General features: G+C 41.3%; 1 protein-coding gene across 10 annotated transcripts in view; it reads left to right on the forward strand.

Annotated features, from left to right (window-relative positions):
* AGAP1 (ArfGAP with GTPase domain, ankyrin repeat and PH domain 1) overlaps nucleotides 1-25,480 on the forward strand; it is a 393,739-nt gene that overhangs the window by 202,107 nt on the left and 166,152 nt on the right. For 9 of the 10 annotated variants that reach the window (XM_080399845.1, XM_080399846.1, XM_080399847.1 and 6 more), the window contains 2 exons: nucleotides 7,475-7,630; nucleotides 12,483-12,575. In XM_080399845.1, the coding sequence (XP_080255971.1) occupies nucleotides 7,475-7,630; nucleotides 12,483-12,575 (249 nt within the window). The remainder of the gene's footprint in view (nucleotides 1-7,474; nucleotides 7,631-12,482; nucleotides 12,576-25,480) is intronic. The other variant, XM_080399843.1, reaches the window with a different exon arrangement.

Raw genomic sequence — 25,480 nt, forward strand, 5'->3', positions numbered from 1 at the left:
TCATTCCTGTACTGAAGGAGTTGCTTGTCCTTTACACCTGACATACCAGGAGTATGTTTTTAAGAGATTAACCTACAAGAGCAGTGCCAACATCCAGCAGTTCCAAAGGGCTCTTTTCTCTACCCAGACCCTGAAAGCGGTGACCATCTTGTTCCAAAAACCATGAGGCTGCTCAGGTGAGTCCCACCTCTGGTCCCCAGTGCATCCCATCTGAGCTCAAGATGCATCAGAAATCCATGGGAAGCAGCCCTGTACTGGATAACCTGTTGAGCAGTCACCTGGAGCTGTGCCTGTTTTTAAGTTTACACTGCTGTAAAAACATCTGAAAATCCCATGGCACGACACCTGTAGTTGCTGTTTGTGTGAAGGGCTTTGGGCCCTTCTTCAGACCAAGTGATGATGTAGAGATTCCAGCTAGGAGTCCCCAGCAGTGTGAGCTTACTGAGGGGCTACAGTTTTGAAGGTAAAAAATGAAAAAATATTTTCAAGTTACTGTAATTCCTCGAAATCTGTAGTATGCATTTCTTTTCACACTTGGCATCTTCCCTGGAATTGAGCTGCTTATGTTCTGCTGTGAGAGGGGACTGAAATGGCACCGTGTTTCCATGCCTGCCTGTACTGCGTGTGTTCTGCTGTGACAGAGCAGGACCTTAGACTCCACACCTTCCACGCTCTGCATTTAAAAATACTACCCGAGTAGTGAGTGCTACCATGTAAAGTCACCTGCAAAATCATTATACAGTGTGGACTTCAGTGCCAAGAAATGTGTTTACTGGTCAGCAGTGTCATTATCCTAGGAGATTTGCATTATACCCAAGAAAGGTATGGAGCTTAACGTACATTTTACTAAACTGCAGCTCAGGTATGGCTAGCTCACGAGCTTTGTCCCTGCTACCTGCTGCAAATCTGTAAACATGCATTATTTATGCTTGCCCTATGCCTCCATAAAGTTTTTACTGCAACATGATTGTCTAAATATGTAAATTGAACTATTAAAAGCAAAGTGCAGTCAGCTTAATCATCCATTATTTTATTGTAGACGAGACCTGATTATAGATAAGCACTAAACAGTATAGGGTACAATTATCTTATTTGTAGTGGGGGTCATTTGGGATGAAATATTCTGTTGTTGTATTTTGGGCGCTTGAATAAAGAACTACATTGCTCAGCTAGCTTTTCCTTCTGCTTTTTCATGTCATTGCAAAATGAAAACAATATTTTTGTTCAAAAACAAAATTTTGTTCAAAACAGAGAAAGTGGAAACAATATTTGATACCATTGCAACATCTATCATAATCCTTTTGTATTTACAGGGCTATTTTTAAGGAAGCTCTAATATTTATTTAAGACAAGCTTTTTATGTACATGTGTGTATCCCCCTTCGTTCACATGCATCGTTTCACAGGCAGTGCACATGTATATGGAAGTGCGTTCTCCAGGACTCAAGTGTTGACTCAGTGCATCTGCTGGTGTACTTTTTCTTCCTTTCTTTATCTTCACAGGACAGCGGTTACGTTCCTGTGTTAGTGTTTGTTATGCCTGTTGTTAAACTTTTCCTTTTTAAGGTCTCTGAAACTTCAGACTCAGACTTGATCTTCTCTTAGATTTTCCAGTTTGTAATGCAGTTGCTGCCACTGTATTATTGAAGCCTGTTGTCACATTTAGTTCATTAAATGTTATTACTGATTTCATTGAGATGACTTTTTTGAGCTTAGTTTGTCTTTAGAAGTTGTCTTCACATTCTTGGGGCTCTTCGGTCTGTCTGATAGGACAGATCTGCTCTTTCCTCTGCCTTGCTGTTACAGCGAAAAAAGGCAAAAGCTCCTGAGATGGGACAAGTTTTAACACGTCCCAAAGGCTGAAGTTAAATTGCTAAATAGGGGGAAATAATACAGTTACTACAGGACAGTTTTGGTCTTGCTAGACTTACTGAAATCTCCAGAGTTGTTTTTGGGGGCTTAGGTCTGATATCTGCTGTCAAATTTGTATTCTACAGCAGCGTACTCAAAGATTTCTGGCTTTTGCTGAGGCGATGACTGAACAGTTTCTTCCTTGATCTGTCTTTGGATGTGTGACTGTATATCACCAAAATCCCTTGAATAAATTGGACTCCTGCCTATAGTGTTTTCAGATGAAAGACTGAGATAATGTGACTTGCAAGAGAAAAATCGTACACAAGTGGGCAAAGAAGAATGTGTCCCGACTAAAGAGTTTTCTGTGAGGCTTCGGTGTTTCTACAGAAATATGTTTTTCCATGCTTTCCCCAAGCACAGAAGGTGCAGAGACCAAATGCTTTCTGTTGTAGGGTATGTAATCTGTGCTTTTGATCAAGACTTGCTTTATTCCAGCTGTTCCCAGACTCCCTGAAGCTCTGGCAGTCTCTTGCCTGTTTTAGAATTGGGACCTGCTGCCTTTGTTTTTTCCTCAAGCAGTGGTTCGAGGTGTGTTTTTTTTCTGGAGAGTGTCCTGGTATATCCAGAGAACAGGAAAAACTTTGATTCTGTTTGTGTTGGCTTACTTGTCAAGAAGAAAAATTTCAGCTTTATTCTTCCTATGCTCTCATTTACTCGTTTGGCCTGATATTTATACTATGTAAGCTTTATGAATCATTCGGCAATACCAGATAATTTATATAAGATACAAGGTGAATATTTTGCCACCTCTGTGTAAGTGGCCAGTCAGGAACACACCCCTTGCAAATACAAGGGTAAGTCCAAACTTTTTTTAACACAGGTCACTGTCGTGCCAAGAATTACTCCCTGGTTTGTTTACTGAGGAAATCTGAAATGTGTACGAGCTTTGAAAGAGTGGGATTTGACTTGATTCAGTCCTGTTTCCGCACAGAACTGCGGATGCTGTATACAGCTCTTGACAGGCTTTAACGCTCTCGTTGGCACTGGCTGCCTTTGAGGTAGCTGCATTGTTTGGTCAACTTACGCCAGGTTGATAGCTTCATCTCGGTTGGTCTTATCTGGTAACAGCGTAGTGACAATATTCTGCTAAACCTGTGCTTGCTGCCAGGACTTGGAGTTTTTTTACAGCATCAGTCTGTGTGGCAACAAAGCCAGAAGGCTGTATGAAGGTATACATTTCTGTGAATGGAGTGTTAACTAGTCACACAGGGTGTGTTCTAGAAATAACGTATCCCCAACATGACAGACTTTCAGGGTTTTCTGTAACAGTGTTCTGAAGCTCATTCACCACCATCAGGCGGTGTACCTTCCTAGCAGGAAGGAAAACCAGGGTTGTACTGTTAATATCCAGAAGCCGAGCACATTTGAGGATGGGCGTGCTGCCTTAATGAGGGGGGAGACCAATCACCCGAGAACACAGAGTAGGGACGTATCTGAGTAAACAGTTCTGCTGAGACTCAGTTTCCCTACCTAGAGTCGTCTGATTGACTCTGTCCCTCTTGCCATGACTGTTAGAGCAGTGGCCCTTTATATTGACATCTCTCTCGGGTGTATCCAAGTCTCGAGAGCAGCTTAGTGGGAAGACTTGTTTGAAAAGGTAGTGTTATCCTGTGCAACGTCCCAATGGGTGTTAGAGTGCTTATTTCGTTGGGTATGAGTGCCACAGATTTGACCGGTTTGTCTACAGTCAGCAAATGGGTTTATATTGGACACATGTTGGGCTACATGCGCTGTGAGGAAGATTATTCTTCGGGTTCACTGACTTGATTTTTATCACTTGGGACAAACATAAAGTTTGTGAATTATAGTTATTGCCACATGTCCTAAATCCCGTACTTTGCGCTAGTGAACTTGTTATTAAGCGCTTGCATACCGATGGCAGGGAACTGCTCTCTACGATCTTAATGTAAAAAAAAATATAGGCAAGGTCCCTAGACTTCTGCTTTGGTGCAAACAACCTGACAGAGACCACTCGCCACTTTTTGTTTCCTTCAGTGCGTAGGTTCAGATGTTACCGAGAATATGGTTTCCACGTGCTTGTCTGGTTGCATTTTTCATTGTGTCTGTCTGTGCAGGCTACAACTTTGGAAGTCACGTCTGAGCTCTTTCTCGTCAAACCCATTCTCTGTATCGAGGTGTTTCAGAACAGCCGTATAGTTTTATATGTTTGCTAATTATTAGCAGCCTTTGTAGGAGTTGGAGCTTGTTCAGTATTGGTAGCTACGCTTTTATTTTGTGGAAACCTTAAAGTTTTCCACTTCTAAGTCTTTCATTGAAATAGGTAGGGCGGTGGGTTTTTTTCCAGCCAGTGGATATGATATGGCTTATTTCGAAACCAGCTCAATTTTATTTACAAAGTTGGAAACCTAGTGGGGTTAGTATGTGCGAAGAGAAGAATTGCCTGCAGGACTTACAGAAGCTGCCTGTGTAGGAATATTTGTCTCTGGGGACTAGAATGTCCAACATGTGTGTGTGTTCCTGTAGGAGTTACTCACTCCTGGAAAATAAATCACTTAAAAAATCCAGGAAAACTCTGCCTCATTGCAAAAAGTACAAAATGATGCTACAAGATGGCAAAAGGTTTAAAATTTTAGGGAATCCTTTGTGAGGTCTGCCAGGAAAATAGGCACTTAAGGTAGAAATCTGTTAATTTTAGTTGTTTTTTTTTTAAAAAAAAGGGTGGTGGTGCATAGTTATCAAGGTGATCAAACTGCAAACAGAAACATAGCTGTATCCTTTCATTTTCAACAGTTTGCCGTTCAAATCCTGTTATCAGCTTACAACATCAGAATTTTTCCTTCTTGCCTTTTTCCTCTCCTTTCTGTAGAGGAAGCTTCTTCTAAGTGTTTTGAAGCATAACCCTGTTGTGATCTTTCTTTTCTCCACCATCTTCATTGCTTATTGTCACCTTTCTTCTCAGGTGAGCCTTGCAGCTGCATAGTTTTAATCTTAAATGTGTTCAGTGCCCTTTCCTGTTAATGGTTGCTTCCTTAGGTTTCCTTTTCCTTCGTTTTCCCTGCCCCGGTTTGGTTCAGACATGGCAGAGTGGACAGTAGGGTTTCACCACTCAAGTCTGAAAGCCATTCCTTGGCACCAACATCTTTGGTCTCTTTCCCTAATGCTGATTGTACAGTTTTTGAGGTTCCAGATGTTCCCCCCTAAACCTCCTTTTGTCAGCCACATATTAAGACTTTCATACTACCCTCCTCATCTCTGACACGTCCAACAGTTTGAGTACTCATTTTCAAAGTCTTTGGCTGTTTGAACTTCAGCAAAGTTTTGGCGATCACTTTGAGCATCCTAGGTACGTGTTTATTCGTGACTGTTTCTCAGGGAAGAGTCTTTCCTGTGCCGCTTTGGAGAGGTGATCTCTGACTTCCACAGGCTCAGTGTGCCTTCGTGCAGGCTGTTTACTCCTGTATGTTTGCTGTGCTACTTGGTGTCTCCGCATGATGCCATAGAGAAAGAGAAAGCAAATGTAGGGCAAATTAAGATCACTTCTTCCCAGATTGTCCTGCTCATCTCTCTGGTTTTACCATTCTGTGTTAGGACACTAAGAATTACTATTTCAGCTCTCATTCTTTCATCATCTTTGTTTTACATGCATGGGCCATCTCCAAATTTTGCTTGCTGCTTCCTCTGGGTAATTGAATATTAGAAAAAAATTTCTGAAGATCCTCTGCTACTTTCAGTACCCTTCCCTCTGGCTTCCTGACTGCCAGTGCAGTCACAATGAAGGGAAAATGAAATTTCATGTCCTTTATATATGCTTATATATTTAAAGAGGGCAAGAGGAGGACTTTCTCCATCAAAAAGCTCATTAGCGGTGTTGTCAGTCCTATTTTGTCACACAGGAATGAGCTGAGGAACATGTTGTTACTTACAGAGAAACAGTGATTTTCAGCTTGGATTTTCTATCTGCATTGATTGGCCCTTTAGCCCAAACATAAGCTGCTTGTCTCATGCCTCTTCCTTTTTATCCTTTGCTTCTTGAATTAAAAAAAAAAAAGGGGGGGGGGGGGGTGGGTGGGACGACATGACACAATTAGGAAAAGCTGGAAGAATCAGAAGAGGATTTAAAATCGTTAAAAGAGACTTCAGCCGGATGATATAAAGAATTGTCTCCTACTTGGTTCTCCTTCAGAGGTTTCATCTTGACTGCTTGCAAGTTAACATCCTGGTCCGTACGCTGACCTCCCTGGAGCGTGAGAAGTCCCATCGCGCTGCTGGCGCCTCCGCTGTACGGCAGCTTTGGGCATGTGTAAGTGCCGTCACTAGTGCAGGTGCAACGCTGAAGAGCAGGCAATGGAGTGCCTGCTTTTCCTTTGGAGCAACCCTTACCTGGGGAATTCCCACCTACAGCAATTAAGATGAGACCAAGTAACGGGTTAAGTGTCATGGGAGAATCCTTCTCCTCAGGCATCCTGGAAACACCTTCTTACCTTCTTTCCTCACTTCTTTTAGGAAACTGGGCTGCTTTAAAGACGCTCTTTCACCCTTTTGTGTGTATCACAGAGCTTTTATTTCCCCCCTCATAAGTTATGTGTGAGTTGTTGCCCAGACCCTTCACCCACTGCTGCTTTTCTGGTGAGCTTTATGTCAACAGCGTGCAGAATTTTCCACCTTTGCCCTGCCCCGGTCCCCCATCAGCACAGACAGTATATCCTGAAAGGGTATATTTGTATCTGACAGGAAAAATATTAGTCCTTTGGCCTTTCCAGACTACTTTCACATCCTTTGCAATGATTTTCTTTTTTTTTTTTTTTAGTATTCCTTTATGTTATATGCAAGAATAATAATTAAAAAAACCAAACAAAATCAAGCCTTTGTTCTTAATCACCTTTTGGTCCTTTCCATTCTGTCTGGTTTCCTCACTTTCCTGCTATTAGTAACTTGTTACCTCAATTCATTAATTATTTTAGAGCCTAAGTGCTTTATTTCTTTTGAGACTATGATGTAACCTTAAGTTTGGGCTACACTGAATAAATTGGAATGTCTCCCTTGAAAGCTTTGTGTCTCTGTACCAGTGGCTTCAGCAAATATGTTGGGAGCTATCTCACAGCAGCAGCCATTTCACAATACTGAATTATTTGCATTTGCTTGATTAGCTCTCAGTGAACTGATGTCTTCAGACTAGGATTAAGTCCAGCTACGCAGTTCTGTGGCGCTAGGTATTTTTTCTTAGATTTGAGGCAGAATTTGACTTAGCAGTTTTTGAACTACAAAGCCAGAATTGGCACACTTTTCCCAGTGTTTCGCTTACTTGTACGCTAGTAAAACAGACAAAACTGTTTCTATCCAGTTAAGACTATGTTGTGTAGAATGAAATGTGAAAATAGGGTATCAACAGAACTACCATAAGTTTTCAAAAAATAATGGCGGAGAAAATATTTAAGGGCTTGGAATAGAAATGTGTGGAAAAGTGGCAGTAGGGCAGTCCCGCTGTGTTCCTGAGCCTAGGCTGCTGTTCTTGAGTATCAGGACTAAGTAAGATACAGCTGTGGATTGTAATTTCTTGAAAGCAGTGTATCACTGTTTAAAACTAACTTTAATCCTTGCAGACCAGTAATGGAGGAGGGAGTTTAAGTGATTATTCCTCCTCTGTCCCATCAACTCCAAGTACCAGCCAGAAGGAGCTACGGATTGATGTTCCTCCCACTGCCAACACACCAACTCCTGTCCGTAAACAGTCCAAGCGCCGATCCAACCTCTTCACGGTGAGTGAGCCAAGGAAGAGACTGTTGCTGTGTTTTGCGTAGTGCTCTGTGGTGGCGGCCTGAACTTCAGCCCTGTTGAGTTGAGCTGGTCTAATCCAGACAGGAGCATTGAGATGGTTCTGTACACTTGAAAACAGAAGCAGCCTTATAATTACCGTGGGGCAGTTCTGTCTGAGGACGTAAACAGAAGCTAAACACAGTGAAGTTATCCCATTAGGAACTGCAGTGAGAGAAGTGAATCCACAGTTGAATTCTGGAGCCTTGATCTGACCTTAATTCTCAGGGCTGCCTAGATTCCCTGGGTTGGCAGCAATCAAAGAGCAAGCTGGATCTCTGCTCCCCTTGTAAGTCCTGCCCTTACCCTGAGCATCGCTGCTGACTCGGGGCTGCCTTGGGAGGTCTCCTGTGTTTGCAGAGAGGTCTCGGGGTTTGCCGTGGGAATGCCACTCGGTACTGCAAAGCGGATCCCCTACGCTACCTTTATTACTATACTGCCTCAACTCACTTTTCCAGGGTTAGGAGAGATGATGGAGATTAAAATGAGCTTTCTCTTCCCAAACCATCTGTTTTTTGCTTCATTGAGAGGCAAAATAAATGTACCAAATAGAAAGCTTGACTGGTCCAATATGACAGGTCTTTGTTATGCATAAGTAGCTTGGGAGTTGATAATGAAGCCTTGAGTGATGATTTCCTTAGTTTAGCAGCCTTGCTGAAAGCTTTGGCATTGTATTGTGTGCGTAATTGTGGTTTTGTAAGCAGTTTTTTGACACTTAACATGCTTTATAGAAAACGCAGAATCCCTGTGGGCTCGCATGTCAGTCCCTTGGTGATTGTAGCTACTTGTCAGTTGTGTTTAGAAAGCCACGACTTCATAAACAGTTTGTATTCTTTTTTTTGTCCCAAAGGCGATGTCATGTTTGCTTCCCAAAACTAGCTCACCACTTGGTTGTATCCAGGGAATCACATACAAAAGTGGTAAAACCGTTTCCTTGTACTCTAAACAAAACCAGATCTCTTGGCCTTTAGCAAGTAGAAAGTTTTGTCATCGCTATGGAGTGCTGCCGAGTGACAGTACGGAGTCTCAGGGATTGTATTTCATGTGTCCATCCCAACAGGGGTGGTTTTTTTTTAATTTAAAATAAGGTCTTAGAAAGGAATGAAATCATACATTTGTGTCTAGGTGCAAAACAATAAAATGCACAGAAGTGAGTGATGTGATAAAAAGCATCCAGTTTTGATGCTGATACTCTATCGCAGTCGTGCTGTTTTCCTCCTGTTGGTGGGAAGACTTGCTGCTGCCGAGGCTTACTCAGGAGTTACCAACCCCACTAGATGTCAGTGTCAGCCCAGGAACTGCCAGCAGTTACACCTCTGGAAATGCACCGAGATGCTACTGCATCCCTGAAAAGCATTTGACGACCATTTCTAGTCTGAAGGATGCATAAAACGCTCTAAGGGTTCTATGGATGTTGTCGACGTGGGAGACTGGGGATGCTTTAAACTGGAATAAATGTAAATTTGAGTAAGTAAATAGAGAAGAGTATACCCATCTACAATTGCAGAAAAAGGTTTGAGAAGAACGTTGTCAGCTGCATTTGCTATAAACAAATGCACTGAAGCTCTGATCGGTGATAATTAATAGTATAATGAGGATCAAATTTACTAACATGAGAGGATGTTGATAACTGTCTTCATGTCCAGTAACTGAGGGGAAATTGGGGGAAAACAAGACCTGTGGGGAAAACAAAAAAAAAATACTGACTTTTCAGAATTAGTTCAATCTTTTAAAATCTGGTCATACTGAATGTTGTGTAATGAGTTGCCCTGTAATCCATGTCCTGAAGTATTTTAACAGTGACCCAGCTGTAACCCAGGTTTCATACTGTATCATCCAAGTTATAAACTGGACTTATTTTGCTGAATAAACAGAGGACCGGTATTTTCTGTCTAGTTGTGTTTAGCTCTGGTTTTTTTGCTGTGCTTCTTTCCTAGTCTGTTACTTGCTTATGCCTTTATCACTCACAGAATCAAATAGATCTCTATTAAATTGCAAATTACCCCTTGTTATCTAGCCTAGGTAATATGTTTAGTTTCCTACATGAAGATAATTTTAGTGTTGGAAGAAAATTGGGTTAAGTAGAAAACGGATACTATTTTTCATAAATTGATTATAGCTTTTGAGTAGGAATAGGGTTGAGAATTTTAAGCATGTTTGTGTTTAAGCTTTATTGCAACAAGCTGACTTTCTCCTTGGGTGATAAAATAGATCAAATATTAGCAGAAGGGTAAATGCGCTTTGTTTTGTGCAGTGTATTAAACAGGGACAACTAAATAATAGTGTATAGCGCAGGTGGGGATTTAAGATGCACTTGCATCTTAAATGAGGTCCCCTTCAGCAAAGAACCGATAATAACTGTGTGTCCAGCCAGCCCCATATGGAGTGAGTGACCTGCTGTAGGGTAGGATGCATCTCCTTTCCCATATTCAATAATACCTATCTTACAACTTCACAGAATTGCAAGCAAGACTTTTTTTAAAAAGTTGAAATGAACTCTGTGTCTCAGTATCTACTATTAGAGATCAGTATTCTTGCTTTCGGGGCTCCGTGGACTGCTGGCACTGGATTCTGGTTGTGCCCAAACTCGGGTGCTGTATCCCTCTGGGATTAAATCTTGTCTTGATTAAATATGTCTTGACAGACATAACTTGGGTAAGGTTTTATGTTGATGTAAGTCTTTGTATGACTTCCAATGCAAAGGGGAAGTCAGTCAAATAATACTCATGCAAGTGTTCTATTTATTTTTTACTTTTTCTGGTTTGTTTCAATGAAGTTTTAAATGAATGACTGAATGTGTAGATGTGGCATCAGAAAAAGTCCTAGCAAATATTGACCCAGAATGGTTTAGTGTCTTTTCTGCCCCCCACCCACCCCCACTCTCTAGGGTGTAAGATGCATTGTGTGTGTCATAGGTACAAAAACATAAAGGATCAGAATATATCTATTTCACCGCACAATAAAGAGCGGAGCCTGCTAAGATTCTGCCCTTGAAAATTTTATGTATTTTGTGATTACAAGCAGCTAAAATTGAATTTGCCTAACAAATTCCTGTGTTTCTATACTTTTGGCATTTGGTGATATTTTTCATATAGACATTTCCCTTCTGTGTGCCATGTATTATTTCCAGATGCAGTTACTTTTAAGGGGTGGAAGATGTGATGGTTTCAAAATAAAATTAAAAATAGCGCATAGATATTTAACTTGCTTTTCAGAGGCAGGATCCTTTCTTTAAAAAAAAAAAAAAAAAAAAAAAGTCAGATAAAAAACGAAACATTCAAGTTGACAACTTCCCTCCCAAGGATTTGGCTACCTTCACTGAGTTTCTTTAAAATGTCACTTACGGGCGCTTTGCACCATTGAAGCATTGTTTTGCCTTGTATTATTGGGAAGTGGCACTTTCAGATTCAGAAATCTGTCTTGAAGGACGAGGAACAATAGTTATCCTGAACATTGGATTTCATCCCTCCCACTTGTTTTGCTTTCTTTCATTTATTCTTTGTTTAATTCCCCGGCACGTCATTCCATTGCCCCGAACCATAGTAACTAGTGATAGGAGCCCATTCCCGGCGGAGCGGGGAAAGCAGCATGGGATCCCTGCTGGGTGAATGTGTTGCTTAGAATGGTGTTACTTGAAGTCCTCCTCCATGGGTTTTCTCCCTCCCCTTCCCTCCTCTTGTGCCCAAAGGCAGCTGTTTTGGGGATTTTTTTTTTCTCCCTTCCACCCCTTCATATAATATGGAAAATGGGTTTTAGCTATCAGTGATCCTAATTGTTCTCCTAATTTCAGTGCCTTTCAAACATCTCTTTCTGCTGAAAATGAAAAGCGGGATCTTGTGTCACTCTGGTTTTCATTAACTTCCCATTGTGGTACTGGACATCACAAATGTGTTCGTTTCATATATCATCTCTGATTTGAAAAGCACATGAAAATGTTTTCCCATTTTCGAAATTGTGAGAGTAATGTTCCTATTGAAAAGTAATGGAGTGAAGTTGTCACTTGTCAGTTCAGTTATTAAGGAGGATGACTCTCAGGTCTTCTTTTTGTAATAAAATAAATCTGTCAAAATCATTATGCTCGAGCATTCTTTCACAATAATGGACTGGAATCTGAATAACTTCTTAAAATTCCTATATAACTTTATAAAGTCATGAACTAAGCGCTGTGAGTTACTCCTAGGGTGCTTACAGCATCACGTAAAGCCAAGATGGGGCCATTCAGGTTTTCATCATTGCTTAAATTTTCCTCATGCTGATTTTTCTTCATCGTGTTCAAGTAACTTATTTCAGCATCAATCGCTACCTTCTGCAATTCCAACTTTCTAACCACCAAAAAGTAGAAAAAAATTGAAAGTTCAAGTCAACATGATCAAAACCAGCATCATAGAAATTTTGTTTCTAAGTAGTCGATAACATTTATAAAAACCATGCAAGGGAAGTTAAACGTATGCATGTATATATCAGATTTTTTTAATGAGAAGCTGGAACCCTCGTTCCTCTTTGGAGCTGCTGTTGGAAACTTCAGAAACGTGCCCTCTGATCTGCTGGGTCTTCAGGCAGTGAAACTGTAACTCTTTAAACCCAAACGCCATTTCAGACTAGTGGATGGTTGAAAATTACAGGTGGTATTTTGAATATTCAGATTTTAGGACGGTTGTATACTTTTGTAGATTCTAACTTGCGGCCTTGGAGTCTGTTTTAATGTGTCAAAATTGCTTTTAAAAAAAGAAAATAGAAAGCGTCCTCTATGTGAACTGCTACATTTAATGGAGCACAAACTTTCTTTTCACTCTGCAGTCTCGGAAAGGGAGTGACCCAGACAAAGAGAAGAAGGTCCTGGAGAGCAGAACAGATAGCATTGGAAGCGGGCGCGCAATCCCAATTAAACAGGTAATGTTGAAATACTTTTTTTTTTCTTCTTCTTTCCCTTCTTTTTTTAAAAATTTCCGTAGTTGGAGACACACCTCGGGTCTTAAGCACTCTGATGGCGGGCCGGTGCGCCAAGACGCGTTTGATGTGCTGTGGTGATGAATGTGGAAGTCACTCACTTGACATCAATTAGGAGAGGTTCCTATGTGTATTAAAATAGGATCATTAGAATAAGAAGAGGGAAAATGTGACAACAGGCCTAATGAAGTGCAGTCTGCCGGCCTGCATATGGAGCGGGTTTCTAGGCTGTGCTGGCTTCAAAGCTGCCTTTGTAGAGGGGGCTTTGATTGGGCCGTGTGCTGCCAGTCGGCAGGGTAAATCAGATCGCTCTACAAGAGCCCCTTGTGATCGCAGAAATAGCCTGATGTGGCCCTAATTTGCTACTGCAGACGGACATCTGAACACAGTTTCAGGCTGGTTTGTAACAACGAGGCAATTAGTTGTGATAATCATAGCCGGTGTGTCAGCTGTGCGCTCTTGTTTGTAATTTGCTAATGAAGGAATTGTAACTTTGATTAGGTTCAGTTTCATTTAGACCTTATTATATAAGAGAACGTTTACAGCTGTAATGTGTGGCCTTAATTAAACTTCCTCATTACACAACAGGACTTGAATTCAAGGATTTGTTTTGGTCTGTTTTACTAGCCTAGATGCACTTTCATTAGCCCGGAAACTCAGTGCTAAATTGTGGCTGTGAACACCCCTTTGAAAGGCAAAAGCAATGCCAGCGTCTGATGCGAAGTATTTGGGTGAATGAGATCATTTACTTTCTCAAATTAAATGACGCTGAATTCACACGGTTAAGAACACTGTGCTAAGCGTTTCCACGGCACGCTTTACAAATAGTTTCTGTGATAGTGTTTACTTCTGCGTGAGTTACTTCGCTGGAGGTAGCAAAAGTGCCGAGGGAAGGGAGCTTATTTTCTTGTCACATGGTTGTTTCCAGTTTCTTTTGGTGGCTTTCCTACTCTCCAGAGGGTCACTTGCCTCTTCTAATCTTTCCTCAGTCCATGCTTCATCTTCCCAGGTAGCCCTGGGTCTCCTGTCTGGGGGTGGGTTTATGTGTGTTGGGGTTTTTTCTTTCTTCTGTTTGGGGGGGGGGAGGGGGACTTGGCTTTGTACCCTTAACTATTTGCAGTGATTTTTTTCCTTAAAGGCAGTTAAACAGACCTTTGGGGACCATCAGGCAGCAAAAGTGCTGTCGTGTCTGTGAATCTCTAGTAGACAAATTTTAATCAAACGCGCTGCAATTCAGAAGAGCAGTTTGAAACCAGATAAGCTCAGTATTTGGCTCTGTGTTCAGGGGAGGAGATTCCAGGCATTTAAAACAAGCTGCAGGGTTTTTTTCTGTAGCTTTTGTATGGTACAAGATGGGTTAGACCGGCTGGAATTCTTTTGGGTAATGCTAATTAAACAGAAGTGTCTGTGAATGCAGCTGAGAATGAAAAAATTAGGAATATACTTTTCAATATTTATTCAAGGCGTACATACTGTTCTCTTCTAAAATGCCTTCGTATGAAATTAACGTGATTAAAAATGCACTTGTAGGGAGAGTATTGTAAGGTAAGCATTTTAAGTGGGATTGCACTATACCTCGTTGTAATGAAATATCCCCTATGAGCTCCTGAATTTTGGGGTTGAAAAATTCTCCCTGGAACTTGTATGCTAAGTATTACCAATCTTTTGGGAATGCATGCTTCTTGTTACTAACGGTGATGGCAATTTCATTTTGTCACGTACAAGCAGTTATCCACAAGTATTTGAGCAGGTCTGTAGTCGGCAGATAGGACCCTATTGACTGGGGGTTTGGAAGGGTGCTAGAAGAAGGGAGGCTGAGCGGTGTGCCGTGCTGTGGGGTGGCTGCTGCCAGTGGTGTTTCACATCGTACATACATGTCAGGAGAACGGATTTGGGAGTTCATGGCTTTCCTATGTTAACGTCAGCGAAGTGTAGGAGACAGGTGCCACCTAGCCATTGAAGCAAAAAAAAAAGATGGAGTAGGAAAAAATACTTTTTTGATGTGGAAACATTTAATTAAAAAAAAAATTATATACAATATGTATTCATACTGACAGTGTTTCATTACTGTTAAAAACCCCATAGATAGTTTGTAATCAAAGGTAACTTCAAACTATGACTATTTCAAGCAGAAAAGGCTCCTGAAGTCTGACCAGGGGATTGCTTTTTGTCTGCCCCCTACATAGGTGGAGAGGTGCTATCAGTAGAAGTGGCACAGAGTTAAGTTGCTGACGCGACTGTGTTCTCAGTGGGCTCTACAGGTGTCAGCTACGTGGACCTTTCCCTGAGGCAGCAGAAATTCCTGCTACAAAAGATGGTGTCTCTTATTTAATATATTAACTGCGAATAAGACACAGGGATGTGAAAAGAGCTTTCTGGCCTAAAAATTGTAGTATGTCATGCTACTGTGCTGCTTAGAACAAGAAGCGCCTTCCATCGGGATATGTTTCTGTGACGAATGGTCAGGGAAGAGAAAGAGCAATCCAGTTTCAGGGAGTTGAATGCAGATTGTAGCATTCACAGTGTTGCTGTAGGAGAGCAGTCTTACTATATTACGAAAAGATTTTCCTTTCAATCTTTCTGTCACCGTGTTTTCCAATGTCTGCCTTCCTGTTAGCCTGCAAGTCACTTGGCGCTACCCTGGGCGCCAGTATGGTGAGTAACCTCCGGTTATGTTAAACCTCCTCAGGCTTTTTTTAAGCTGATGATGAGCAAAATGCCTTTGCCAGCTTCATGCACATACTTTTCTATTATGTCCTTGGGACATTTTCAAAAGCATGTAGTGACCAGGCCTTTTTTAATATCTGTTGTCAGTACTTTGTTTTATTCTCTGTGGGTTCTTACTCAGTGTGCATGCCAGCAATACTGTGTCGGGGCTCCTGGCAAGGTTGTGCTTCTGGTGCAAGGCAGAAATCCAAGCTCATACTTGCAGATCAGTGCTTCAGTTGTGTTGGTTGAGTTTATTAGCAAACCTCAACCCACCACTCCCACCACCCCCCCAAAAAAATAAAAAAGGTGTTATGGTTGAGGCTCAGATACGGTAGCTTTTGTCTTCTCAGTACTTAAAAAAATGTAATTGCAAAAAAAACAAATAGAAAAAAGAAAAGTCTTACTATTCAGATGTTGAAATCAATGGCTTGGTTATCCAGTGTATTTTGTGGTGCCTGTGGGTTGTTCTTGTCTACCCAGGGGCTCCCCAAAACCAGAAATACTATTTCCCAACTTAAAAAAACAACCAAACCAACCAACCAAAACAAAAACGACGACAACAAAATCCAAAGAAAACCAAAACACGTTGATTGGAGATCGGAAGTGTTCTGGATTTGAGGAAGAAATGAAATCTCTTCCAGCACTAGAGAGGCCCAGGAAAGCGGGGAGAAGAGCTGACATTAGTCAGGTATGTTTGTGTGTGGTGGGGAGAGCACAGAATAGATGTATGAAAAGAATCAGCTCTCTAGGAAGTGTAGCAGATGACAAGGAGTTTGTCACTCATCTCAACGACAATTTCTTTCATAGATCAGGTCTGTATTGCAGCTGTTGAATCAACGTAGCTACGGCTGATGTTTGTCATCCATGATGCCTTTGTGTGTTTAAAGACGGTTTAAACTGGGGTGGTGGGTGGGGGGGTGTTTCGTAGGGACATCTCTTGTCTTTCCTGGTTTCTCTCTAAATGCGTGCACACATCTTGTGAAGTGAGCTATGCTGGCATGGAGATTTGCTTACAATTCTGTATTGCAGCCTTTCTGGGACCCAGATACCGACACACATGGCTACCAGTTTGGTGTGGGTTTTGCTCAAAAGCCGCCAAGAGTTGCAACCTGCTCCTGATGTGAATTCCTGTTCTCAGTCCCTGAATCCTTGACAGTTTGGGGAAAAGAAGTAAAATTGTAAAGTTTCCTTCCAAGGAAACGCCGCACTCCTTTGGGTTTTATCCTTAACTCAGAGCAATCTGGTCAAAAAGAGTTAATGTTCTTAGTCTTTCTGTCCTTTCTTAACGTTAAAACTTGCCTTTCACTGGAGTGCTAAATACGGTTTTATTGGGCTAAGCTATATAAAACTGCTCTGACAAACCTTGCTCCCAGCAGAAACCCAAAATGTAAGCCATTAAGAGCAGACGTGTTTTTAAAAGGTGGCTGCTAACTTCTGCCAAAATGCTCTTAAGGTGAGTGAAATTTTGGGAAGGCCAGTTTCCAGGGAGGTACAAACACCTTCTGTTTGGGTAGCAGCATCAGTATGCCTTAAACCCAGTGCTTTTAGCATCCTTAGAGAACTGGGAATGCCATAATTTTCCCAAAAGAAAAAAAAAAAAAAAGTCTCACTTGTGTGCTATTTAAATACCTTCTACTAATCAAATGGAGTCAGAAAATGTCCAGAACAGCATTAGCCCAAAGTTGAAATCCGCTGAAAGTTCTGTACTTCTGAGAAAGAGGCACTTAAACTAAAAATATTTAAGCTATCTCCTGTAGCATTGCTAATACCACCCTTAAAGCAAACTTAGGGTGAATGGCTTACTCTATTTGGAGCACCCTCTGTTCAAAATCATATTCTGAAGAGGAGGACTTGTTTCTGGTACTCTGAGTGAATATTTTGAAGCAGGTATTGGGCTGTGCAGTTTCGGGTGGCGTATTTTCCAGGATGCCAGGGGTTTGTAGCGTTTTGGGAAGACTACTTTGTTTTCTGCGGTCTTGTGAAATCTTTATCAGTAGGGCATATTCAAATAAAAAAAAAGCACAACAAGAAAAATAAAAGCAAGAAGCTCGGCTCAGCGGTGAGGGGGCTTGTCATGTATTAATTTTTCATTGCTGTGGAGAATTGTACATACATAATCACTTGATTGCAGTGGGAGTTAGCGAGCTCCTATGGTGTCATTTGCATAAATCTTGTTAAGTCAATGGCAGTTAATGAAGTACAAATGAGCCTGGAGAAGGTGACATGCAAATCGTGGGTGGCAGATGGGAGGTCTGTTTTTGGGATGGCAGCTGTGTGCTCTTTCTTTTTTTTTTTTTTTTTTTTTTTTTTTCCCCCCTCCTCTTCTGCCCCCATCCCCCCCAGATAGAGTGTAAATAAATACGTAAGAGCTGGCCTTGACTTTCTGCTTTCAGACCTTCTTCTGATCACAGATGCTCATATTATTATGTACTCCAACTATATAACCTTGACTGTTCTTTTACCAAAAACTGGTCAAAATAGGATTTGACAGGTTGCCTCCACCCTTGGCTCACCCTGGGAGGTGTTGGCCCTCTTGTGCCCCCCAAATTCCTGCATCATTTAGGAACAGCGAACTTGAAGTCTGGATTAAAAATAAATGTTCTAATGGTTAATATTACACTGATGACACCGTGAAAAATTTGCCATCCATGACTTGCAAAGGTGAACTTCAGAATCCATTCGCTTCTCTCAGTTTGCAAATGGCTGTATTAATGGAGAAAGTCAAATACCTTATTTGGGCTCTACTTTTAGGTGATATTTCAAATGACCTTCTTTGCCTACCAGCTTGGCGTATTTCAGTGCATTAACGTAATCTTAGTGAAATTAGGTATTTTGTCTTTGTTTTGTAAACTCTGAACTAAAAATTGCAAATATTTTTTAGGTCATGGCTAAGGTAGGGGCTTTGTCAGCAAAAGGGTGTGGTGTCACTGATTTGCTTTTCGTGAAGAAAAGTTTGGTTCCTGGATGGATACACAAGTTGCAGTTTTTCCTTAAGACGAGCATAAACAAAACTGGAACTTCACAACGTACTTTTGAATTTTGTAAAAATAGCGTTAAACTTGGCAAAGATAACTATTTGAAAATGCTTTCAACATATTGCAAACTTAGCATGAAAAAAATGTTACTTGGGTTAAAGAGCTTCAGAAATATTTGAGAAGTTATGTTGCAATTTATGACCCCTTATCAGCAATTATTATTTTTTTTTAATCGGCTTGTGCCTTCCCAAGAATTTCCTGTTAACTTTTTTTTTGTTTCAGGCCTGGCCATTGCATTGTCGATTTTTTTGATCCTTTTCCAGGTGCCTGAGCCTTCGAAGAATATAACTGCAGCAATTTGTCAAAAACTTTCCTACTGAGGGAAAAATCTGTGCTATCTTTAAGATGTATTTTAAAAAGTCAGAATACGGAATCTTTATTTAATATGTTTTTGCTTGTGAACTCTTTTAATACACTGTCTGTGTGCCACTCTGAGGAAAGAATCTCTGGGAAATAGGGAATTGCTTTATTTCTCAGTGATTTTTTTTTCCAGTATAGTCTGACCTGAGCACTCGAAGATTGCCAACACCTGCATGGCAGCCCCTGGCCTGAGGACTTTCTAAAGTGCCTGGAAACAGAAAGAGAAGGATTTCAATGTGATTCATCCCAAACTTGGCTTTTATTAGACTTAGTCTTAGCGGTCACTCTCGATACATCTGTGGAGAAGCTTTGCTAGTAAACTGGAGCAGCAAACCCAAGCAAATGAGTGCTTTGCAGTGGCCACCTGAGCTGCCGAGGGTGAGGAGAAGACCTGCAAGGTGAGGCAGGATCTTCTGACACCAACCGTGTTCCTTCCTTCCTTCGGCACATCCAAACTTAAGACTATCCATTTGCATTTCTTCCCTGAGTTCTGATCCCTAAATTTCCAGAGTTGTCTTTTTGTAACCTTTTAGCCCAAATAGCTGGGACCGTAATATATTTATTCTCTATTGTTTTTCATTGTTCGACTTCAAAAAGGGGGTTTTCAAGCTTAATTTGGATTTTAACAGGCTTTGCCCCGTGTTTTCTTGCTGACCTCCTGTCTGCCTGCTGCTCTGTACCGCTCAGCTTCCTTGTTCCCTTCAGTTACCCACTGAAGAGGTGCGGGTCAGTCCTGCCTCTGCTTGATGAGTGCTTTTCTTCTTCCTAACTTCCTTTTCCTTTGTTAATTTTTAGCTCTAGCTGGGGTGTTTATGTGTACAGTACTGGTTACACAATTCTTGTGCGGAATGACACACGATGCTATGTTATCTTAGTCCTTCCCATTGAACCAGAAAGAACATCGTACCTGAAATCTGTTTTCCCCTAAAATACCCAGGGCTGTCTGTACAGCTGCTAGAGCATTTCAGCAAGCATGGCAGTGTCTTCAAAATAGGTTTTGAAAAGAGATCGTCTGCCACGTCTGGTCAGTCAAACTGATGTCCTTAGTCATCCTCACTAGCAGAAGAGCACTGTAATGCTTCAGGCAAGTGTCAGACCCAAGACCCGCCATCACTGTAAACAATAAATGCTCTTTGCAGCGGGTTTCCTGAATGTAAATGTTTGAGTCTACCAAAAGGGAGAACAAATAAGCCACCGTCTTAGCATCTATTCTTGCTTAATTCATCTGACTTGACAGGCTGGAAAAAAATTGTATAGGAAGAGCAGGATGGACACACGGTGCTACAACTAGTGCGTTAGCAGGCCCTGTGCTGAGTGCTAGGGCTTATCCTATGGCTTCTGATCTCTGTCTGCACGCAAAATCAATTTCCATTTTGAAATAAAAGTGGCTAATGCACGTAACGACCAAAAGCATTTCAAAAGAAGGATGGCAGCAAACATCTGGAGAGAGCACGCACCTCCAGGATTGACCTGCCTGTGTTACACATGTGTCTTCTATAGTGCACCTCTCCACACAGGTGCTACCTGCAGAGCTCCTGCACTGAAACCTGCATCCCTGACACGGGCACCCGAACCGCTGCGATGCTGCTTCTGCTCCGTGTTCTGCCCCCCAAAGCATTCACCAGAACCACTACTGCTTTGGGTTTTATTTATCGATGCTCGTGTAGGCTTCTAGATAGTTGTTTGCAAGCCAGTATTGGTGTCTCTGGAGAGTGGCTTTCCAAAACTCAGAAATTACGTGATTCGCAAGGAACTGACAGATGACATAGTTTCATTTATTTATATCTAGCGCGAGGTGTAATTTTCTCTGTCACACTTCTGTCTAATCACAGTAATCAGTATCCAGATCTGCTTGTACAAACAGGAGGGTGTGGGTTTTAGCCAAATACTCGTAGTGCTGAAATCTTCTGTGTAATTCCTCCGCAATTGTTTATAATCAGAACATACACATTTTGCTGTGTTTTTAATTAGCTGATTACTAGTTATAAAATGTTTTGTACTCGCTGTGGTTCTGTAAATTGTTAACTGGTAGCTACCAGTATAATTAAATATTTCAGAGCACTTGGCTATGGTTGCATTGAACTGTGAAGAAATAATGTTATATAGCCAATCAAAAAGAGATACTTGTAAACTCATTTAAAGCGTCAGAGTGTGTTAGGACTATCATGGTGATGCTTATTGCAGGAGAAATTAAAGATACAGTTTTGTGCTAAGAGGCAATACAGAAATTAGTTCCTGAATTAGTTGTTAATTGATTTGGTAATTCCCTCGGGTCTGCATGCTCTTTTTTCCTTTTTCGTTGTTGCATTCAGTTAACAGTGACTATTCCCAGTGCACTTGAAATATTTTTTCCAATTAGATCAAATGTGCCCTTACATCAGAGGAACGACTACAGCTACATGTACCTGCCTGGAATAATGTTTTATTTGACTGCGAAAGCTGGTTTTGTGTGTTTTTCCTGTTGATGATTTTCAGATAGGATCCCAAGAAAAGCAGTAGCCCTAAGGATTTGGAATACCATAATGTTAGAAAATTCCTGGATTTGATAGATTTTGATTTTGGAGGGGGGGTGCAGTTTCAGGAAGCTTGCTGTTATTTCTCTCTTCCTTATTCTATAGAGTGGAAGGAGGTGAGAACACAGCGTGGCTCAGCTCAGTGCGCTGCTCCCTTGGGCAGCTGGACAGCGTCGCGAGCTGCCGCCGGGAAACCCTGCGCTGCCCGAGGTTCATGTTTCTACCTGCCGGTCCAAGGGGATGTCCCCTTCCAGCCCCTAGCCAAAGCAGGCAGGCCGGGGCAACAACCTCAGCATGGCTCAGACTGAAACAATTCATTTTCCTTGTCTGTCCATCAGTCTGTCCTACCGGGTCATCTCTTCCCTCCTGCTTTCTGGATTCTGCTGGGTTCCCTTCCCTAGATGTCAGAGGGTTACAGGAGGAAGCTGGAGTTTGGGTCTTCAGCTTAAAAGCGCTAACTTTCTATTACGTTTCTTTTAATTCGTCTCCTAGTATTTCGTAGTCCTAAAATACGGGTGTTCTGTTTCCCATCATATGAATTGTCCTTATTTTAATCTCTAAATCCCTTATAAAAATTGTGTAGCGACAGTCCCAAGTGTGCAGAGTCCAAAGTGAGCAGCCTAAATACTACACGGGTCTATTTAAAAATCTATAAATAAGATGTTATTCATAAACTTTTCAGCGAAATTAACTTTATGTCATTTTTTTGACTGCCTGTGGCTGTGACCTGAAGCTAATGGGAGCCTCTGGTCCCTGTAATGGAAGAAAGCTAGTGGTTTGTGAATGAATTAACCAGTTTAATTTCAGGGTGACTTGCTTCATAACTCTTCCCCGCTCAAAAATTCGTCTTTGTGGTGTGGTGCCTGTGATAGTAAACATAGCGTTCTATTTTTTACAGAATTCTACATAATAAAGAAGTGTATTTAAACGTTTATTGGTGTCAGTTTTGGCAGGTGGCACACAGTTTCAAAAATAACATTCCATTTGTCTGTGTGACACAGCCTCCAAAGTAAGCAGAGGAGAACACTGCCTTTCAGGGCAAGGGTGGCTTGAAAAAAAACCAACTTTTTGTTTCCTTAATGTTTTGATATCCACATTAATGCCATAAATGCTCATAGATTGCTTATGATTGCCAGTAAGAGGTGTTCAACTTGTGTCTTCTCTGTTTTTTGGGGTTTTTTAAATCCTATCCAAATGTAATGCTCTTACTTGTTTCTTAGAAGACATGAGGAAAAACTTCTGGGTTTGACTAGTAGCTAATGAGTTCCTAGCTGACACGTCAGGTGATTATAGCTCTTGCACATCGTTAAGATTCAAAAGGAGATATTCCAGCTTTTGTTTGGAATAGTGTGTTGATCAGGTTAAGCATCCTTTGAGGGACTGTGGAAAGAGAATGGAAATAGGGAGGAGGAGAGTGCCAGAAGACCTATCAGCCTCTACAGAAATAGTAAGGCAGGAGCTTCTCATATATTAAGAAATCAATTAAAAAGGGGGGACGGGGACGACGGGGGACACGACAACAGACGGACGACAGTGCAAAAAACCTTACCTGACTATGTCTGTATAAAAGGAGCAGATGCTGCTCTTTAGGATAAACCAGTCAAGGATGTGTTTTCCAGTGCTGTGTTCATAACAGAAGGGAAAGAGCATTTGTTTTTCTCTGAGGCTGCATCCATGATACTACCATCCTCGTTGGTTTTTGCCCAGTGCTTGATGCCAGCAGAGCATGGGTTCCCCCAACCTCCATGCCTTTGGTCCCTGAAGCAGTGCAGCGGGTAGGACTGGAGCCTGCAGAAGGCAAGCCAAGCAGTCTTTCCTGTAAAGCTTTGGTGAATTTAATGCGCCTGGGATGTTCTCATCCTGTTCTGTGTGCTGGCGTATTGCAAATCCTGGCGTGCCCGTTGAAAGCGAGTACAGAACACGGTGAAGAGGTGTCAGAATACTTTCGGGTAGAGGAGGAGGGAACGATCGAAAGCAATGTAAGTATGAAAGAGAACATCAATAAAGAAAGCCATAATATGACTTTAAAAATTTTATTAGAATTTTCCAGTGCTGAAATGGTGCAGTATATCAAGGTGGCATCTCAATGTGACAGGCCGAGATTGACAGCAGTGAGGTCACTAAGGTATCTTCACCGCTGCCCTTAGGCTAAGAACTGCCCCCTGGCCAAAAGCCTTCGGCTCAAGTGTGTCTAGATACTGCTTTAATAGTTGCATCTAGAAAGTGCTTGCAAGAGGCATTCTTTTTATTGCAGCCATCTACACCTACACAGATAATATAAAAAAACCCAAAAACCACCAAAAAACAAACAAAAAAAACCCCAACAAACACACCACCAAAAAACCTGCAGCATCATTCGATGGCTTATTGAGTGCATGATTTTTATAAATGGAGAGTGGAATTAATTAACCTTTAGTTATTTCTAGTGGGTGATCCTGGAGATGCCTTCCTAGCAGTGATCTCTCATCGGGTGATATCGGTTGTAAAGAAAATGACTGCAAACTGTTCAGGACCAAGATGTGCTTTCAGAGCTGCGTGTGCTGGCTGTTGCTTTTGAGTTGGTGGGAGCTTGTTCAAGGTGTCGGTGCAAACCAAACACTCCTCTTGCAAAAATTCCTCTTGTTTCGAGGGGCTGCTGTGCGTCAGAGGTGGGTCCGCATGCATCTGGGCTAACTTTGGCAACTGGAGCTCTTCATCTGAGGGTGTGAGGAATGAGGCCGGAGAAGTGACATAACAAGATTAAGTAGAAAGCTTATGACAGTTAGCAAGTGAGACTGCCTGACAGACTTTGGTTGACACGATGATTATTAATATGTTGTAAAGATGTTTTGGGGATTCCACCATATCTGTATGGTTGCCAGCAAAATGTTGACAGTTGCATTGTGGTTAATAAATTCATTTAGATTTATAAGCATTGTTTACAGAACCTGTTCGCCTGCTGAAACTCTAACAGCATCTGTTCCTTCTTACTAATTAACTGCTAATTACGAATGAGCTTTGTGTGTTTGTCAGTATAACTGGCTCATGCATTTTGTAAGGAACATTAACAAATTGATTTACATAGTGGTAGAGCAATCAAAAGAGTAAACTGAACAGCACGCATTTAAAGCCCTTTAGCCTAATTTTTTGAACAGGCAAACTTTGGCTGTTCTAAATATTTTCATAATTCTTTTGCTCTCTTTTAGTTTTGTGGTAATTGCTTGTAAATCTGAATCAGGGGTGTTGGTCCAGCATTGCTTCTTTCTTGTTTTACTTTGGTTTTGTTTGTTTTGGTTTTGGTGTTTGTTTTTTTTTTTAAAAAAAAAAAAAAAAGCATTGGCACTGTTCATATTTTAACACACATGAGCAAGCGTTTATCCAGAGTATGAGTAGCAATGGCAAATTTAAAAATGGCATAAAGAAGGAATGTTGCTTGGGGGTAAGCATGGGGCCTTTGAAATGCAGGTGTTCTGACTGTAAGTGCTTTGTTACTGGTGTTGGAAATGCCCATTATGGAAGTCCTTGCACTTTTGTTAAAGTAGTGTTTTCTTTAGTCCTTCTTCTATTCTTCAAAAACCTTCTGACTGCAGTAATTATCAACATGTCTTCAGAGCAGTCTTAGCAGACAGGCTAGATCTTGGCACCTCAATATTTTGATTATAAAGGGAGTAATTTAGTAGTGCAATCCTTAAAAAGTAAAATAAAATTTTAGTTTATTTTGCATGAGTTAGAACAAGGAGAAAAATCATAGAACAAATGTTGTGTGTGTTACAAAGGTTCCTTCACATCATGATAAATTGGAGATGAGTGACATGATTAGATGACATGGATGTATTTCACTTAATGGTTGTCCTAGAGCTGTAGAGCTTGAAAGAGCCTTGTAACTAAACAAAATTAGTGCAAACACACAGCTGCAGAATTTAGTTTTCCTGAGCAGCTTAGTATAACTGTGAGGAGTACACAGCATGGTTCATAGAGCCTAAAACTAGCCAGAAAAATGCGATTGCTTTTTTGATAGAATTTCAAAATAAGTGTATGAAGCAAACCTAACAGATGTAAAATATTTGGATTTTAGTAAAGCATTTTGATACTGCCACACTACATCTTAATGGGGAGTTTATCCAAATGGGTTTGGCTAAAAACTGTCATGTGGATTGGAAATGGTCTGTAAGATGGTAAACAAAAGCTAGAGCCAGACCATGGTCTGAGCTGGCTGGAAGGAGGACCGCGCTTTGTTAGCGCTAGGGCTGGT

This window comes from Falco punctatus (genome assembly GCF_963210335.1).
Source record: "Falco punctatus genome assembly, chromosome: 8".
Lineage (NCBI taxonomy): Eukaryota > Metazoa > Chordata > Aves > Falconiformes > Falconidae > Falco > Falco punctatus.